Raw genomic sequence first — 18994 nt, forward strand, 5'->3', positions numbered from 1 at the left:
GTGGGGTATGAGGGGAGTGGGGTATGATGGGAGTGGGGTATGAGCGACTGGGGTATGATGGAGTGGAGTATGAGGGGAGTGGGGAATGAGGGAGTAGGGTATAATGGGAGTGGGGTTTGATGGGAGTGGGGTATGATGAGAGTGGGGTATGATGGAGTGGAGTATGAGGGGAGTGGGGTTTGATGGGAGTGGGGTATGATGAGAGTGGGGTATGATGGAGTGGAGTATGAGGGGAGTGGGATATGAGGGAGTAGGGTATGATGGGAGTGGGGTATGTTGGGAGTGGGATATGAGGGAGTGGGGTATGAGAGAGTGGGACATGATGGAGTGGGGTATGAGGGGAGTGGAGTATGAGGGAGTGGGATGTGATGGGAGTGGGGTATGATGGGAGTGGGGTATGAGCGACTGGGGTATGATGGAGTGGGGTATGAGGGGAGTGGAGTATGAGGGAGTGGGGTATGATGGAGTGGGGTATGATGAGAGTGGGGTATGATGGGGTATGATGGAGTGGGGTATGATGAGAGTGGGGTATGAGGAAGTGGGGTATGATGGGGTGGGGTATGAGGGAGTGGGGTATGAGGGAGTGGGGTATGATGAGAGTGGGGTGTGATGGGGTATGAGGGAGTGGGGTATGATGAGAGTGGGGTATGAGGGAGTGGGGTATGAGGGAGTGGGGTGTGAAGGGGTATGAGGGAGTGGGGTGTGAAGGGGTATGAGGGAGTGGGGTATGATGAGAGTGGGGTATGAGGGAGTGGGGTGTGATGGGGTAGGAGGGAGTGGGGTATGAGGGAGTGGGGTGTGATGGGGTATGAGGGAGTGGGGTGTGATGGGGTATGAGGGAGTGGGGTATGATGGGGTATGAGGGAGTGGGGTATGATGGGGTATGAGGGAGTGGGGTGTGATGGGGTATGAGGGAGTGGGGTGTGATGGGGTATGAGGGAGTGGGGTGTGATGAGGTATGAGGGAGTGGGGTATGATGAGAGTGGGGTATGAGGGAGTGGGGTATGATGGGGTATGAGGGAGTGGGGTGTGATGGGGTATGAGGGAGTGGGGTATGATGAGAGTGGGGTATGAGGGAGTGGGGTATGATGAGAGTGGGGTATGAGGGAGTGGGGTATGAGGGAGTGGGGTATGATGGGGTATGAGGAGTGGGGTGTGATGGGGTATGAGGAGTGGGGTGTGATGGGGTATGAGGGAGTGGGGTGTGATGAGGTATGAGGAGTGGGGTGTGATGGGGTATGAGAGTGGGGTATGAGGGAGTGGGGTATGAGGGAGTGGGGTATGATGAGAGTGGGGTATGAGGGAGTGGGGTATGATGAGAGTGGGGTATGAGAGAGTGGGGTATGATGAGAGTGGGGTATGAGGGAGTGGGGTATGATGAGAGTGGGGTATGAGGGAGTGGGGTATGATGAGAGTGGGGTATGAGGGAGTGGGGTATGAGGGTGATTAGTGGTGCAGCTGCTGCTCTGTAATGTGTGCAGTTTCTCGGAGATATCTGTCAGTTGTATTTTTGCATCAGCTCTTCAGACACTGGCAGATTAGTTGCTATGGTAACCAGGTACTTCGCACTGTCAGGCTCGGGGGTATTTATTAGATTTAGGAAATTTTTTTGTGCTTAAAAAATAAAGGTGCAGTTATTTTATTTTATACACACCACTGAGTTCAGGTCACATGGTGATCACATGGGCAGATGGTCCCCCTACAGGATATATTGTGAACTGCAGGACCCATGGTACAGGAAATGTTCTTATTACACGATTATAACTGTGCTCCATCACAGGGAGATGTACAGCACACAGTCCACTGAGGATGAACCCTCTCTAAAACTTCTTATTATTGTGAAGTTTTCTTAAGGTGAACTTTGTGTATGATGTGTGGAAGGAGTCTCCAGTCTCAGTGCTTTGTTCCAGTGTTCCTGTATCATTAAAGCAGCAGTGTGTTCAGTGTGTTTTAAACTGAACAGTGAGTGAATAAAATCTCCAGTGAAATCATCCATCATCATCTCAGACCACATTCAACACCAGCCAGCGGAGAATAATGGAGAAAATGGTTATTACTCTAAATTACCGAGAGTCGATACTCGGACGTGAGCGGAATGACGGCGTGTAACGCGAGAGACTCGCTATGATCCGACTCCATCTGCTCTTTTTCTCCCGGTGTAATTTAGCAAGGGGAAGAAGTGCATGATGGGATGTTTTAAATGACAGCAGCCGAGCTGGAGAAGGTCAGAGCAATTTCGCCCAGGAGGAACAAATATCAGAGTCTCACTGTTGATCTGACTGTGAAGAGGTCAGACAGACTCGCGGGGGTAAAGTGATTTCCTCTGGAAATAGATTCTCACTGCGGGGAAGGGACGATAAATCACACAGACGATACATCATAAGAAAACCGGAGAGCTTCCACCTTTATTCACTTAAACACAGAGATCTTCATCCTCACTCCTGTCTCATTCCTCTGAACACGAGACTCCTGATTTACTTCTTCATTCATTCACAACTAACTCTAATGTCCGACTGACATGGTTCAAATCCTGATCAGATTTTAATCAATTTACTCTCGCAGTCTGATCTGATGACACGTCTGATCTGATCGATGCGTCACGTGGAGAAATGAGAGACGGCTCTAATCTGATACCCAACATCAGCGTCAGCATCAGGATGATAACAGAGAATCAACACTGGATCAGATATCAGGAGAAAACATGAACATCATATCCTGTGGCTTCAGGAAGGAAATGTATTCTGGAATTAGAAGAGTGTTTACATCTAAAGAGACAGGAGTGATTTTTCTTTGACTGACCTGAGGAGAGAGGATCCTGAGAGAAATGCTGAGGAACCTCTGACTATAGCTGATAGAACACCAGAGACAACAGGACGTGACTCTGAACCCTCCTCATGTGGCTATGGAGTGATGAGGAAATTAACTGAAAAGTGTGTGTGTGTGTGTGTGTGTGTGTGTGTGTGTATGAGACAGAAACACTCTGATTCTGTTGGAGCGTGGTACCTGATGGTGTTTAACAGAAAGTTCTGCAGCTCCATCTCGAGATCATTACTTCACTTGTGTTTTTTTTTTTACAATCTGTTCGTTAAACCTCTCAACGAGACTAATAACGTCTGGAGGACTTTTCTAGGTTAATATAATAATCTGGTGACTAAATTGTTCCACAGGAGATTTTTATATGATTTTTTTAGGTCCAGATTCTCCTGCTGGTGACCCGAGAAAGCGACTGCATCCATCTCTGTCTCCGTCTCTGTTTCTTATTCAAGCGTTTAATGACACACTTCTTGCATCAGATTGTGACCTTGAGGCACTTTTTGTGTTGCTTCACTGAAACCGCAACCTGAATTTTAAGAGACTGGAGCGTGACGGAAAGATACTGGACTGAAGGAGCGCGTGTCCTGCTACATATTTATTAAAAACAGAGGGTTTGTGTGAAGGCACTTCATTTGCACTTCATCTACACATGCTAACACGCTAACTCGCTGCGTGCTGGAGAACACCACACTTTACAACACTTTAATATTTAGAATTTTTATGGTATTGAAGGTTCTGAGGTTTGTGTTCTCCGTCTCCAGCTCTCGGTTCCCCGTTAGAGTCTGACAGCACTAGTGATGTTCATCTCCACTCCTATCTCTCTGTTATGTTCTAAAGTCCCACAGACCATAACATACCTGTATAAACCAACTGACCAATCAGAACGAATGTTATTGATTTAATTATAATGATGCTGTGCACTTCAGCTCTCTCCTCTTTATTTTTCTCTTTCTATTTAAGTTAAGCTCTCTCTCTGTATCTCTGCATCTCTCTCTCCCTTCTTCTCTCTCTCTGTCTCCCTGCATCTCTCTCTCCCTTCTTCTCTCTCTCTGTCTCTCTGCATTTCTCTCTCCCTTCTTCTCTCTCTGTCTCTCTGCATCTCTCTCTCCCTTCTTCTCTCTCTGTTTCTCTTCCTCCCTCTCTCTTTCTCCCTTTCTTTTCTTCTTTCTGTCTCTATAACTCACTCTCTCTGTCTCTCTCTCTCCCTTCTTCTCTCTCTCTGTTTCTTTCTCCCTCTCCCTTCTTCTCTCTCTCTGCCTCTCTTCCTCCCTCTCCCTGTCTCTCTCTCTCTCTCTCTCTCTCTCTCTCTCTATTTCTCTCTGTTTTCTGTCATTTGAAAACATCATGCTTTTTAGTTAATGAGATTAAACACACGCTCACAATGGAACAATGAATCTGTGTTAATATGCTAATGCAAAGAAACACTGTGTGTGTGTGTGTGTGTTATATTTTAGAAAAAATGAATATTCGAATCTAATCTCTGAAGGAAACAGAAAGAAATCCATTCTGAAGTCATTTGAATTCCTGTGATTGTGAGACTCTTGGATTTTTCAGTCACATCTACAGCTCTGAACAGAGGAACTTTATTACATCAAACCTTCTACTGCTGATTTTAAACTGCTTCATTCACAACACTGAACATCAAGCTCCATCAGAGAGAAGCAATGAATCCTGGGTAAGTTCTGCTGCTGAGGATCACAGTGAAGTCCACTGAACATCACCTGAGCTCTTGGAGGAAACGTAACCATGGCCTTGGGACACTTACAGATGTAGTAGTACTCGTGTCCGGGTCGGAACTCGAAGCCGAGCGAGAACGGCGTGAAGAGCTGGAACTTCTCGGAGAAGCGCAGCGGGCCATCTGCGTTCTGTGGCCGGTTGCACTCCCAGCGTTTGAAACCCCTCATGCGGTGTTCACAGCTGGCGTAGCCTTCGTGGTTCACCATGAAGAGGATGTAGCGCTCCATCCGGCTGGGCGGCTGAGGCTCCTCGTAGTATGGACAGAAGACGTCCAGATAGTCGTTGATGTTCACGGCGACGGTGTAATCCCCGTGCCAGAACCTAGAGAGAGAAGAAGGAGAAACGTCTGGTCAGATCTCTTTACACTGTATTGTCTTATTCATTTTTATCCCAGAGTTTCAGTCGTCTTGCATCATCCACACAGCTGTGTATCAACAACACGAGAGAAGGAGCAGAGAGACTACGCCCAGTCTGATCAAACACCATCTGATCTAACACTGTAAAACTAAACCACTTGCTAGATCCAATCACAAACTGATCAACTTCCTGTTTCACCTTCGTCAGAGATCGGACTGCTCCTCTGTTTATGGAATAAAGTACAGAGTTTAAAAGTAAACATCAAATCCTATCTGTCACAGACATTGACCTCAAACTCCTCATCCCATCAGTACAACCTGACCACCAGTAAGACTCCACTGGGGCAGACCTGAACTGAGTGAGGTGTGATTGGAGTGGGGTATGATGAGAGTGGGGTATAATGGAGTGGGGTATGATGGAGTGGGGTATGATGAAAGTGGGGTATGATGAGAGTGGGGTATGATGGAATGGGGTATGATGTAGTGGGGTATGATGTAGTGGGGTATGATGGAGTGGGGTATGATGAGAGTGGGGTATGAAGGAGTGGGGTATTATGTAGTGGGGTATGATGGAGTGGGGTATGATGGAGTGGGGTATGATGGAGTGGGGTATGATGAGAGTGGGGTATGATGAGAGTGGGGTATGATGGAGTGGGGTATGATGAGAGTGGGGTATGATGGAGTGGGGTATGAAGGAGTGGGGTATTATGTAGTGGGGTATGATGTAGTGGGGTATGATGTAGTGGGGTATGATGGAGTGGTGTATGATGAGAGTGGGGTATGATGGGAGTGGGGTATGATGGAGTGGGGTATGATGTAGTGGGGTATGATGGAGTGGGGTATGATGTAGTGGGGTATGATGGAGTGGGGTATTATGGAAGTGGGATGTGATGGGAGTGGGGTATGATGGAGTGGGGTATGATGAGAGTGGGGTATGATGGAGTGGGGTATGATGGAGTGGGGTATGATGGAGTGGGATGTGATGGGAGTGGGGTTTGATGGAGTGGGGTATTATGGGAGTGGGATGTGATGGGAGTGGGGTGGGGTGTGATGAGAGTGGGGTATGATGGAGTGGGGTATGATGAGAGTGGGGTATGATGAGAGTGGGGTATAATGGAGTGGGGTATGATGGAGTGGGGTATGATGAAAGTGGGGTATGATGGAGTGGGGTATGAAGGAGTGGGGTATGATGTAGTGGGGTATGATGGAGTGGGGTATGATGGGAGTGGGGTATGATGGGAGTGGGGTATGATGGAGTGGGGTATGATGGAGTGGGGTATGATGGGAGTGGGGTATGATGGGAGTGGGATATGATGGAGTGGGGTATGATGGAGTGGGATGTAATGGGAGTGGGATGTGATGGAGTGGGGTATGATGGAGTGGGGTATGATGGAGTGGGGTATGATGGAGTGGGATGTGATGGGAGTGGGGTATGATGGAGTGGGATGTAATGGGAGTGGGGTATGATGGAGTGGGGTATGATGGATTGGGATGTGATGGGAGTGGGATGTGATGGGAGTGGGGTATGATGGAGTGGGATGTAATGGGAGTGGGGTATGATGGAGTGGGGTATGATGGAGTGGGGTATGATGGAGTGGGATGTGATGGGAGTGGGATGTGATGGAGTGGGGTATGATGGAGTGGGATGTAATGGGAGTGGGGTATGATGGAGTGGGGTATGATGGAGTGGGATGTGATGGGAGTGGGATGTGATGGAGTGGGGTATGATGGAGTGGGATGTGATGGGAGTGGGATGTGATGGAGTGGGGTATGATGGAGTGGGATGTAATGGGAGTGGGGTATGATGGAGTGGGGTATGATGGAGTGGGATGTGATGGAGTGGGATGTGATGGAGTGGGGTATGATGGAGTGGGATGTGATGGAGTGGGATGTGATGGGAGTGGGATGTGATGGGGTGGGGTATGATGGAGTGGGATGTGATGGAGTGGGATGTGATGGAGTGGGATGTGATGGAGTGGGATGTGATGGAGTGGGATGTGATGGGAGTGGGGTATGATGGAGTGGGGTATGATGGAGTGGGATGTGATGGAGTGGGATGTGATGGAGTGGGGTATGATGGAGTGGGATGTGATGGGAGTGGGATGTGATGGGAGTGGGGTATGATGGAGTGGGATTTGATGGAGTGGGGTATGATGGAGTGGGGTATGATGGAGTGGGATGTGATGGGAGTGGAGTATGATGGAGTGGGGTATGATGGGAGTGGAGTATGATGGAGTGGGATTTGATGGAGTGGGGTATGATGGAGTGGGGTATGATGGAGTGGGATGTGATGGGAGTGGAGTATGATGGAGTGGGGTATGATGGAGTGGGATGTGATGGGAGTGGGGTATGATGGAGTGGGATGTGATGGGAGTGGGGTATGGTGGAGTGGGATGTAATGGGAGTGGGGTATGATGGAGTGGGGTATGATGGAGTGGGATGTGATGGGAGTGGGGTATGATGGAGTGGGGTATGATGGAGTGGGATGTGATGGGAGTGGAGTATGATGGAGTGGGGTATGATGGAGTGGGATGTGATGGGAGTGGGGTATGATGGAGTGGGATGTAATGGGAGTGGGGTATGATGGAGTGGGGTATGATGGAGTGGGGTATGATGGAGTGCGCTATGATGGAGTGGCGTATGATGGGAGTGGGGTATGATGGAGTGGGGTATGATGGGAGTGGGGTATGATGGAGTGGGGTATGATGGAGTGGGGTATGATGGAGTGGGATGTGATGGGAGTGGGGTATGATGGAGTGGGGTATGATGGAGTGGGGTATGATGGAGTGGGATGTGATGGGAGTGGGGTATGATGGGAGTGGGGTATGACGGAGTGGGGTATGATGGAGTGGGATGTGATGGGAGTGGGGTATGATGGAGTGGGATGTGATGGGAGTGGGATGTGATGGAGTGGGGTATGATGGAGTGGGATGTGATGGGAGTGGGATGTGATGGGAGTGGGGTATGATGGAGTGGGATTTGATGGAGTGGGGTATGATGGAGTGGGGTATGATGGAGTGGGATGTGATGGGAGTGGAGTATGATGGAGTGGGGTATGATGGGAGTGGAGTATGATGGAGTGGGATTTGATGGAGTGGGGTATGATGGAGTGGGGTATGATGGAGTGGGATGTGATGGGAGTGGAGTATGATGGAGTGGGGTATGATGGAGTGGGATGTGATGGGAGTGGGGTATGATGGAGTGGGATGTGATGGGAGTGGGGTATGGTGGAGTGGGATGTAATGGGAGTGGGGTATGATGGAGTGGGGTATGATGGAGTGGGGTATGATGGAGTGGGATGTGATGGGAGTGGGGTATGATGGAGTGGGGTATGATGGAGTGGGATGTGATGGGAGTGGAGTATGATGGAGTGGGGTATGATGGAGTGGGATGTGATGGGAGTGGGGTATGATGGAGTGGGATGTGATGGGAGTGGGATGTGATTGGAGTGGGATGTGATGGGAGTGGGGTATGATGGGAGTGGGGTATGATGGAGTGGGGTATGATGGAGTGGGTTGTGATGGGAGTGGGGTATGATGGAGTGGGGTATGATGGAGTGGGATGTAATGGGAGTGGGGTATGATGGAGTGGGGTATGATGGATTGGGATGTGATGGGAGTGGGGTATGATGGAGTGGGATGTAATGGGAGTGGGGTATGATGGAGTGGGGTATGATGTAGTGGGGTATGATGGAGTGGGGTATGATGGAGTGGGGTATGATGGGAGTGGGGTATGATGGAGTGGGGTATGATGGGAGTGGGGTATGATGGAGTGGGGTATGATGGAGTGGGGTATGATGGAGTGGGATGTGATGGGAGTGGGGTATGATGGAGTGGGATTTGATGGAGTGGGGTATGATGGAGTGGGATTTGATGGAGTGGGGTATGATGGAGTGGGATGTGATGGGAGTGGGGTATGATGGGAGTGGGGTATGACGGAGTGGGGTATGATGGAGTGGGATGTGATGGGAGTGGGGTATGATGGAGTGGGATGTGATGGGAGTGGGGTATGATGGAGTGGGATGTAATGGGAGTGGGGTATGATGGAGTGGGGTATGATTGAGTGGGGTATGATTGAGTGGGGTATGATGGAGTGGGATGTGATGGGAGTGGGGTATGATGGAGTGGGATGTGATGGAGTGGGGTATGATGGAGTGGGGTATGATGGAGTGGGGTATGATGGAGTGGGATGTGATGGGAGTGGGGTATGATGGAGTGGGATGTGATGGAGTGGAGTATGATGGAGTGGGGTATGATGGAGTGGGATGTGATGGGAGTGGGGTATGATGGAGTGGGGTATGATGGGAGTGGGGTATGATGGAGTGGGGTATGATGGAGTGGGGTATGATGGAGTGGGGTATGATGGAGTGGGATGTGATGGGAGTGGGGTATGATGGAGTGGGGTATGATGGAGTGGGGTATGAGGGGGGGGGGGTATGATGGGAGTGGGGTATGATGGAGTGGGGTATGATGGGAGTGGGGTATGATGGAGTGGGATGTGATGGGAGTGGGATGTGATGGGAGTGGGGTATGATGGAGTGGGATGTGATGGGAGTGGGGTATGATGGAGTGGGATGTGATGGGAGTGGGGTATGATGGAGTGGGATGTGATGGGAGTGGAGTATGATGGAGTGGGGTATGATGGAGTGGGATGTGATGGGAGTGGGGTATGATGGAGTGGGATTTGATGGAGTGGGGTATGATGGAGTGGGATGTGATGGGAGTGGAGTATGATGGAGTGGGGTATGATGGAGTGGGATGTGATGGGAGTGGGGTATGATGGAGTGGGATGTGATGGGAGTGGGGTATGATGGAGTGGGATGTAATGGGAGTGGGGTATGATGGAGTGGGGTATGATGGAGTGGGATGTAATGGGAGTGGGGTATGATGGAGTGGGATGTAATGGGAGTGGGGTATGATGGAGTGGGGTATGATGGAGTGGGATGTAATGGGAGTGGGATGTGATGGGAGTGGGGTATGATGGAGTGGGATGTAATGGGAGTGGGGTATGATGGAGTGGGGTATGATTGAGTGGGGTATGATTGAGTGGGGTATGATGGAGTGGGATGTGATGGGAGTGGGGTATGATGGAGTGGGATGTGATGGAGTGGGGTATGATGGAGTGGGGTATGATGGAGTGGGGTATGATGGAGTGGGATGTGATGGGAGTGGGGTATGATGGAGTGGGATGTGATGGAGTGGAGTATGATGGAGTGGGGTATGATGGAGTGGGATGTGATGGGAGTGGGGTATGATGGAGTGGGGTATGATGGGAGTGGGGTATGATGGAGTGGGGTATGATGGAGTGGGGTATGATGGAGTGGGGTATGATGGAGTGGGATGTGATGGGAGTGGGGTATGATGGAGTGGGGTATGATGGAGTGGGGTATGATGGGAGTGGGGTATGATGGGAGTGGGGTATGATGGAGTGGGGTATGATGGGAGTGGGGTATGATGGAGTGGGATGTGATGGGAGTGGGGTATGATGGAGTGGGATGTGATGGGAGTGGGGTATGATGGAGTGGGATGTGATGGGAGTGGAGTATGATGGAGTGGGGTATGATGGAGTGGGATGTGATGGGAGTGGAGTATGATGGAGTGGGGTATGATGGAGTGGGATGTGATGGGAGTGGGGTATGATGGAGTGGGATGTGATGGGAGTGGGGTATGATGGAGTGGGGTATGATGGAGTGGGATGTGATGGGAGTGGGGTATGATGGAGTGGGATGTGATGGGAGTGGGGTATGATGGAGTGGGATGTAATGGGAGTGGGGTATGATGGAGTGGGGTATGATGGAGTGGGATGTAATGGGAGTGGGGTATGATGGAGTGGGATGTAATGGGAGTGGGGTATGATGGAGTGGGGTATGATGGAGTGGGATGTAATGGGAGTGGGATGTGATGGGAGTGGGGTATGATGGAGTGGGATGTGATGGAGTGGGGTATGATGGAGTGGGTATGATGGAGTGGGGTATGATGGAGTGGGATGTGATGGGAGTGGGGTATGATGGAGTGGGATGTGATGGAGTGGAGTATGATGGAGTGGGGTATGATGGAGTGGGATGTGATGGGAGTGGGGTATGATGGAGTGGGGTATGATGGGAGTGGGGTATGATGGAGTGGGGTATGATGGAGTGGGGTATGATGGGAGTGGGGTATGATGGAGTGGGGTATGATGGAGTGGGATGTGATGGGAGTGGGGTATGATGGAGTGGGATGTGATGGGAGTGGGGTATGATGGAGTGGGGTATGATGGAGTGGGGTATGATGGGAGTGGGGTATGATGGGAGTGGGGTATGATGGAGTGGGGTATGATGGAGTGGGGTATGATGGGAGTGGGGTATGATGGAGTGGGGTATGATGGAGTGGGGTATGATGGGAGTGGGGTATGATGGAGTGGGATGTGATGGGAGTGGGATGTGATGGGAGTGGGGTATGATGGAGTGGGATGTGATGGAGTGGAGTATGATGGAGTGGGGTATGATGGAGTGGGATGTGATGGGAGTGGGGTATGATGGAGTGGGGTATGATGGGAGTGGGGTATGATGGAGTGGGGTATGATGGAGTGGGGTATGATGGAGTGGGGTATGATGGAGTGGGATGTGATGGGAGTGGGGTATGATGGAGTGGGGTATGATGGAGTGGGGTATGATGGGAGTGGGGTATGATGGGAGTGGGGTATGATGGAGTGGGGTATGATGGGAGTGGGGTATGATGGAGTGGGATGTGATGGGAGTGGGGTATGATGGAGTGGGATGTGATGGGAGTGGGGTATGATGGAGTGGGATGTGATGGGAGTGGAGTATGATGGAGTGGGGTATGATGGAGTGGGATGTGATGGGAGTGGGGTATGATGGAGTGGGATTTGATGGAGTGGGGTATGATGGAGTGGGATGTGATGGGAGTGGAGTATGATGGAGTGGGGTATGATGGAGTGGGATGTGATGGGAGTGGGGTATGATGGAGTGGGATGTGATGGGAGTGGGGTATGATGGAGTGGGGTATGATGGAGTGGGATGTGATGGGAGTGGGGTATGATGGAGTGGGATGTGATGGGAGTGGGGTATGATGGAGTGGGATGTAATGGGAGTGGGGTATGATGGAGTGGGGTATGATGGAGTGGGATGTAATGGGAGTGGGGTATGATGGAGTGGGATGTAATGGGAGTGGGGTATGATGGAGTGGGGTATGATGGAGTGGGATGTAATGGGAGTGGGATGTGATGGGAGTGGGGTATGATGGAGTGGGATGTGATGGAGTGGGGTATGATGGAGTGGGGTATGATGGAGTGGGGTATGATGGAGTGGGATGTGATGGGAGTGGGGTATGATGGAGTGGGATGTGATGGAGTGGAGTATGATGGAGTGGGGTATGATGGAGTGGGATGTGATGGGAGTTGGGTATGATGGAGTGGGGTATGATGGGAGTGGGGTATGATGGAGTGGGGTATGATGGAGTGGGGTATGATGGGAGTGGGGTATGATGGAGTGGGGTATGATGGAGTGGGATGTGATGGGAGTGGGGTATGATGGAGTGGGATGTGATGGGAGTGGGGTATGATGGAGTGGGGTATGATGGAGTGGGGTATGATGGGAGTGGGGTATGATGGGAGTGGGGTATGATGGAGTGGGGTATGATGGAGTGGGGTATGATGGGAGTGGGGTATGATGGAGTGGGGTATGATGGAGTGGGGTATGATGGGAGTGGGGTATGATGGAGTGGGATGTGATGGGAGTGGGATGTGATGGGAGTGGGGTATGATGGAGTGGGATGTGATGGGAGTGGGGTATGATGGAGTGGGATGTGTTGGGAGTGGGGTATGATGGAGTGGGGTATGATGGGAGTGGGGTATGATGGAGTGGGGTATGATGGAGTGGGGTATGATGGGAGTGGGGTATGATGGAGTGGGGTATGATGGAGTGGGTTGTGATGGGAGTGGGGTATGATGGAGTGGGGTATGATGGAGTGGGATGTGATTGGAGTGGGATGTGATGGGAGTGGGGTATGATGGAGTGGGATGTGATGGGAGTGGGATGTGATTGGAGTGGGATGTGATGGGAGTGGGGTATGATGGAGTGGGGTATGATGGAGTGGGATGTAATGGGAGTGGGGTATGATGGAGTGGGGTATGATGGAGTGGGGTGTGATGGAGTGGGATGTGATGGGAGTGGGGTATGATGGAGTGGGGTATGATGGAGTGGGATGTGATGGAGTGGGGTATGATGGAGTGGGGTATGATGGAGTGGGATGTGATGGGAGTGGGGTATGATGGACTGGGATGTGATGGGAGTGGGGTATGATGGAGTGGGGTATGATGGAGTGGGATGTGATGGAGTGGGGTATGATGGAGTGGGGTATGATGGAGTGGGATGTGATGGGAGTGGGGTATGATGGAGTGGGGTATGATGGAGTGGGGTATGATGGGAGTGGGGTATGATGGGAGTGGGGTATGATGGAGTGGGGTATGATGGAGTGGGGTATGATGGAGTGGGATGTGATAGGAGTGGGGTATGATGGAGTGGGGTATGATGGAGTGGGGTATGATGGGAGTGGGGTATGATGGGAGTGGGGTATGATGGAGTGGGGTATGATGGAGTGGGGTATGATGGGAGTGGGGTATGATGGAGTGGGATGTGATGGGAGTGGGATGTGATGGGAGTGGGGTATGATGGAGTGGGATGTGATGGGAGTGGGGTATGATGGAGTGGGATGTGATGGGAGTGGGGTATGATGGAGTGGGGTATGATGGGAGTGGGGTATGATGGAGTGGGGTATGATGGAGTGGGGTATGATGGGAGTGGGGTATGATGGAGTGGGGTATGATGGAGTGGGATGTGATGGGAGTGGGGTATGATGGAGTGGGATGTGATGGGAGTGGAGTATGATGGAGTGGGGTATGATGGAGTGGGATGTAATGGGAGTGGGATGTAATGGGAGTGGGGTATGATGGAGTGGGGTATGATGGAGTGGGATGTGATGGAGTGGGATGTGATGGGAGTGGGGTATGATGGAGTGGGGTATGATGGAGTGGGATGTGATGGAGTGGGGTATGATGGAGTGGGGTATGATGGAGTGGGATGTGATGGGAGTGGGGTATGATGGACTGGGATGTGATGGGAGTGGGGTATGATGGAGTGGGGTATGATGGAGTGGGATGTGATGGAGTGGGGTATGATGGAGTGGGGTATGATGGAGTGGGGTATGATGGAGTGGGATGTGATGGGAGTGGGGTATGATGGAGTGGGGTATGATGGAGTGGGGTATGATGGGAGTGGGGTATGATGGGAGTGGGGTATGATGGAGTGGGGTATGATGGAGTGGGGTATGATGGAGTGGGATGTGATGGGAGTGGGGTATGATGGAGTGGGGTATGATGGAGTGGGGTATGATGGGAGTGGGGTATGATGGAGTGGGGTATGATGGAGTGGGGTATGATGGGAGTGGGGTATGATGGAGTGGGATGTGATGGGAGTGGGATGTGATGGGAGTGGGGTATGATGGAGTGGGGTATGATGGAGTGGGGTATGATGGAGTGGGATGTGATGGAGTGGGATGTGATGGGAGTGGGGTATGATGGAGTGGGGTATGATGGAGTGGGGTATGATGGAGTGGGGTATGATGGAGTGGGATGTGATGGGAGTGGGATGTGATGGGAGTGGGGTATGATGGAGTGGGATTTGATGGAGTGGGGTATGATGGAGTGGGGTATGATGGAGTGGGGTATGATGGAGTGGGGTATGATGGAGTGGGATGTGATGGGAGTGGGGTATGATGGAGTGGGGTATGATGGAGTGGGGTATGATGGAGTGGGATGTGATGGGAGTGGGGTATGATGGAGTGGGATGTGATGGGAGTGGGGTATGATGGGAATGGGGTATGATGGGAGTGGGGTATGATGGAGTGGGGTATGATGGGAGTGGGGTATGATGGGAGTGGGGTATGATGGAGTGGGGTATGATGGGAGTGGGGTATGATGGGAGTGGGGTATGATGGAGTGGGGTATGATGGAGTGGGGTATGATGGGAGTGGGGTATGATGGAGTGGGATGTGATGGGAGTGGAGTATGATGGAGTGGGGTATGATGGGAGTGGGATGTGATGGGAGTGGAGTATGATGGAGTGGGGTATGATGGAGTGGGGTATGATGGGAGTGGGGTATGATGGAGTGGGATGTGATGGGAGTGGGGTATGATGGAGTGGGATGTGATGGGAGTGGCGTATGATGGGAGTGGGGTATGATGGGAGTGGGATGTGATGGGAGTGGAGTATGATGGAGTGGGGTATGATGGGAGTGGGGTATGATGGAGTGGGATGTGATGGGAGTGGGGTATGATGGGAGTGGAGTATGATGGAGTGGGGTATGATGGAGTGGGATGTGATGGGAGTGGGGTATGATGGAGTGGGATGTGATGGGAGTGGGGTATGATGGAGTGGAGTATGATGGAGTGGGATGTGATGGGAGTGGGGTATGATGGAGTGGGATGTGATGGGAGTGGGGTATGATGGGAGTGGAGTATGATGGAGTGGGGTATGATGGAGTGGGGTATGATGGGAGTGGAGTATGATGGAGTGGGATGTGATGGGAGTGGAGTATGATGGAGTGGAGTATGATGGAGTGGGGTATGATGGAGTGGAGTATGATGGAGTGGGGTATGATGGAGTGGGGTATGATGGAGTGGAGTATGATGGAGTGGGGTATGATGGGAGTGGGGTATGATGGAGTGGAGTATGATGGAGTGGGGTATGATGGAGTGGAGTATGATGGAGTGGGGTATGATGGAGTGGAGTATGATGGAGTGGGGTATGATGGAGTGGAGTATGATGGAGTGGGGTATGATGGAGTGGGGTATGATGGAGTGGGGTATGATGGAGTGGGGTATGATGGAGTGGGGTATGATGGAGTGGAGTATGATGGAGTGGGGTATGATGGAGTGGGGTATGATGGAGTGGAGTATGATGGAGTGGGGTATGATGGGAGTGGGGTATGATGGAGTGGAGTATGATGGAGTGGGGTATGATGGAGTGGGGTATGATGGAGTGGAGTATGATGGAGTGGGGTATGATGGAGTGGGGTATGATGGAGTGGGGTATGATGGGAGTGACCTACTCTGAGGTGTTACTATAGAAACAGTGATGTACTGGTCTTACTGAAGTCAACATGTTTATATGGACAGTGTCAGTCTCTCTGTTCTACAGGTCACCCCTGACCTTCTGACCAATCAGCTTCCAGCTTTTACCCCACCACAGCCTCCTGGTCAACATCTCAGTGCACTTAATCACAGAGCTGCTGGAGTTTACTCCTTTATACATTTCATTTCAGTAAGAGTGGACGAGGTCAGGGTGGAGAATAATAAAATATAATCCTACATTCATTTTTCTAGACATTGAACAGATTATTAACCAGCAGCAGTCTGTGAAAGAACTGAAACAGAGTGATAAAGATTTATTGTATATATGAGTATGTATATATGTATATAAGAAATACGAGCTTCATCTCCTGCAGAGAGACGGGGGAGTTCAAGATTCAAGATTCAAGATTCAAGATTCAAGAAGTTTTATTGTCATTTCAGCCCCATGTATCTGACGCAGTACAGAGTGAAATGGAACAGGGTTTCTCCAGGACCTGGTGCTACAGAAACATACAACATAAAGATCAAACACAAGAACAACACAGAGCTAGGACAGGAGTTTGTCCAAGACACATAAAGTGCAGAGTGTGCAGCTAGGTGCAGACAGAGCAGAGACAAGACAGTGCAGAAAGACAACACAAAAACAGGACACAGTGCTGAAAAAGAAAGAAAAGAACATGTGTAATGGAATGTAAATGAAATGAAATAAAATGAGTGCCCTAGGCTGAGGGAGGGAACAGAACAGAGCATCACACTAATGTAACACTTTAATCTGTCTGTCTGTCTGTCTTTTCACTGCTAAATGAGGACGTTTCATATTTTTGGTGAAACCATGACAACGGCATGTTTATATTTTGGGAGTTGAATGGAGGTGTCAGTCATGTGGTGCAGATGAACATCTCCTTTGTTCTGGCCGCTTTCAGAAACACACAGAACAGACGAGGCTGAAATCATGGATAAGATTTTACTCTGTGTTTCTGGAGAGTCGTTTATTCCGCTGCTCTTTCCAGCCTGAGAGTACGCCTTCCCTCCTCTCTCTCCCTCTCCCTCATCTCCCCCCCCCCCCTCTCTCCCCCACTCTGCATAATCATGACCCAGATACAGGCGTATGGAGCGAGTGCATGAGTCTTTCTCTCTCTGTTGCTTTCTCTTCGTCTCCTTTTGTGTTTCTGAACACGACGCTGCAGCACATCTGTGAGATGTCGAGAGATAACATGAAGAAAAAAAAATCAGGAATCCATTGTGTGTGTGCGTGTGTGTGCATGCGCGTGTGTGTGCATGCGCGCGTGTGTGCGTGTGCGCATGCGCGTGTGCATGCGTGTGTGTGTGTGTGTGCGTGTAGATGTTTGTTGTGAATAGAAGAAAAAGCCTAAAAGTAAAAAACAAAATAAATGACACTGTAAAATGATATAAAGTGTGTGTTTGTCAGACATCAACAACTTCAGATGAATTTAAATTTCCTAAACTCTCTCTTTTATCTTTTCTCTCTTCTCTCTCTTTTCTTTCTTTCTCTCTATAATATTCTTTTTTTCCTTTTGGGGGATTTTGGAGGTGGAATTTAAGAAGATTTGTCATACAGACTTGGACACACTATGTCCTTCACATTTCCTACACACACACACACACACACACACACACACATATATATATATATATATATATACTTAGTCTTATTCTAGATCTGGGACAATAACAGATGATTAGAACAGCATGGAGACTGACTCAGAACTCAGAATACACACACACACACACACAGTGCAGGGAGCACTTTCATTTTCTTCTTTCTTTCCTTCTTTCTTTTTCCTTTTTCTTGCTTTCCATATTCATGTTCTTTTCTTTATTTCTAAAGTTCTCTCTCTCTCTCTCTCTCTCTCTCTCTCTCTCTCTCTCTCTCTCTCTCTCTCCTTTGTTCTGATAATCACTTATTTCCTAAACTGCTATATTAAAGACCCTGGGGCTGTGTTGCATCTGATAAGAGGTTCCCTATGTAGGGAGCATTTACAGGCACTAAACTCCTGTCTCATGTTATTAGTGTTAGCTTAATGAGCTGATTAGCAGTCTGCTGTCCTGATGAAGCTCGTCTCCTCCCAGCATGCACTGTGGCTCGTTACCGCGCTCCTCACACTGCGACTGAATCGGGTCTACCTCTGGCTGAACAAATGCTAAATCACACGAGCGTGGGAATCCCTGCGGCAGCGCTAATCACTTTAAACGTGAAATTACCGCCTTTTGTGTGTGTGTGTGTGTGTGCTCTAGATCTAGAACATCTTCAGGAATCTCATTCTTGGGAAACAGGAGCTGTACAGGAAGTGTTGTTTTTTTTTAATCCAAGAATGATTTTCACTATGGGACACAGTGAGACATGAGACAACGCTCCTCCTCCTCCTTCTCCTCCTTCTCTTCCTCCATCTCCTCTTCCTCCTCCTCCATCTCTTCCTCCTCTTCCTCCTCCTCCTCCTCCATCTCCTCTTCCTCCATCTCCTCCTCCTCCTCCTCCATCTCCTCCTCTTCCCCACAGATGCTGTGGGGAACAGCTCACTGCATGTAACATTATCCAGTGTGACCAGTTTGGCATTGGGTCAGTGATGGTCAAGGGAATAATATGTGGGGCATTATGTATCAGAGCATCCAAAGCTGCCAAATAACACCACAGACTGTCCAGGAGCTCACAATGCCCTGATCCAGGTTTGGGAGGAGATCTGCCAAGCACACCATCTGGCATTTCATCAGGACTATGTCCAAACATTTTGTGGAGAGCATACAGGAACCTGGGGGCCAAACACATTACTGACCTGCATGATGAGTTCCTGTGAAGTCAGATCAGTCTGGAAGATCCAATGTTCTCTTTGATTGTCAATGTGACTGAATTTCAACTCGAATATTTTGTTTATTGAGATCCAGTGTCTTGGACTATAGAGCTGGAACACCTGGCTTTAGAGCATAAAGACTTTTTTTGCCAA

The 18994-nt window shown here is 50.0% G+C and overlaps 1 protein-coding gene across 2 annotated transcripts in view; it reads right to left on the reverse strand.

The window, feature by feature from the left end:
- efna2a (ephrin-A2a) overlaps positions 1-18994 on the reverse strand; it is a 118253-nt gene that overhangs the window by 6157 nt on the left and 93102 nt on the right. For both annotated transcript variants that reach the window (XM_058414638.1, XM_058414637.1), the window contains one exon: positions 4580-4872. In XM_058414638.1, coding sequence (XP_058270621.1) covers positions 4580-4872 — 293 coding nt within the window. The remainder of the gene's footprint in view (positions 1-4579; positions 4873-18994) is intronic.

This window comes from Hemibagrus wyckioides, linkage group LG17 (assembly GCF_019097595.1).
Source record: "Hemibagrus wyckioides isolate EC202008001 linkage group LG17, SWU_Hwy_1.0, whole genome shotgun sequence".
In the NCBI taxonomy this organism is placed as follows: Eukaryota; Metazoa; Chordata; class Actinopteri; order Siluriformes; family Bagridae; genus Hemibagrus; species Hemibagrus wyckioides.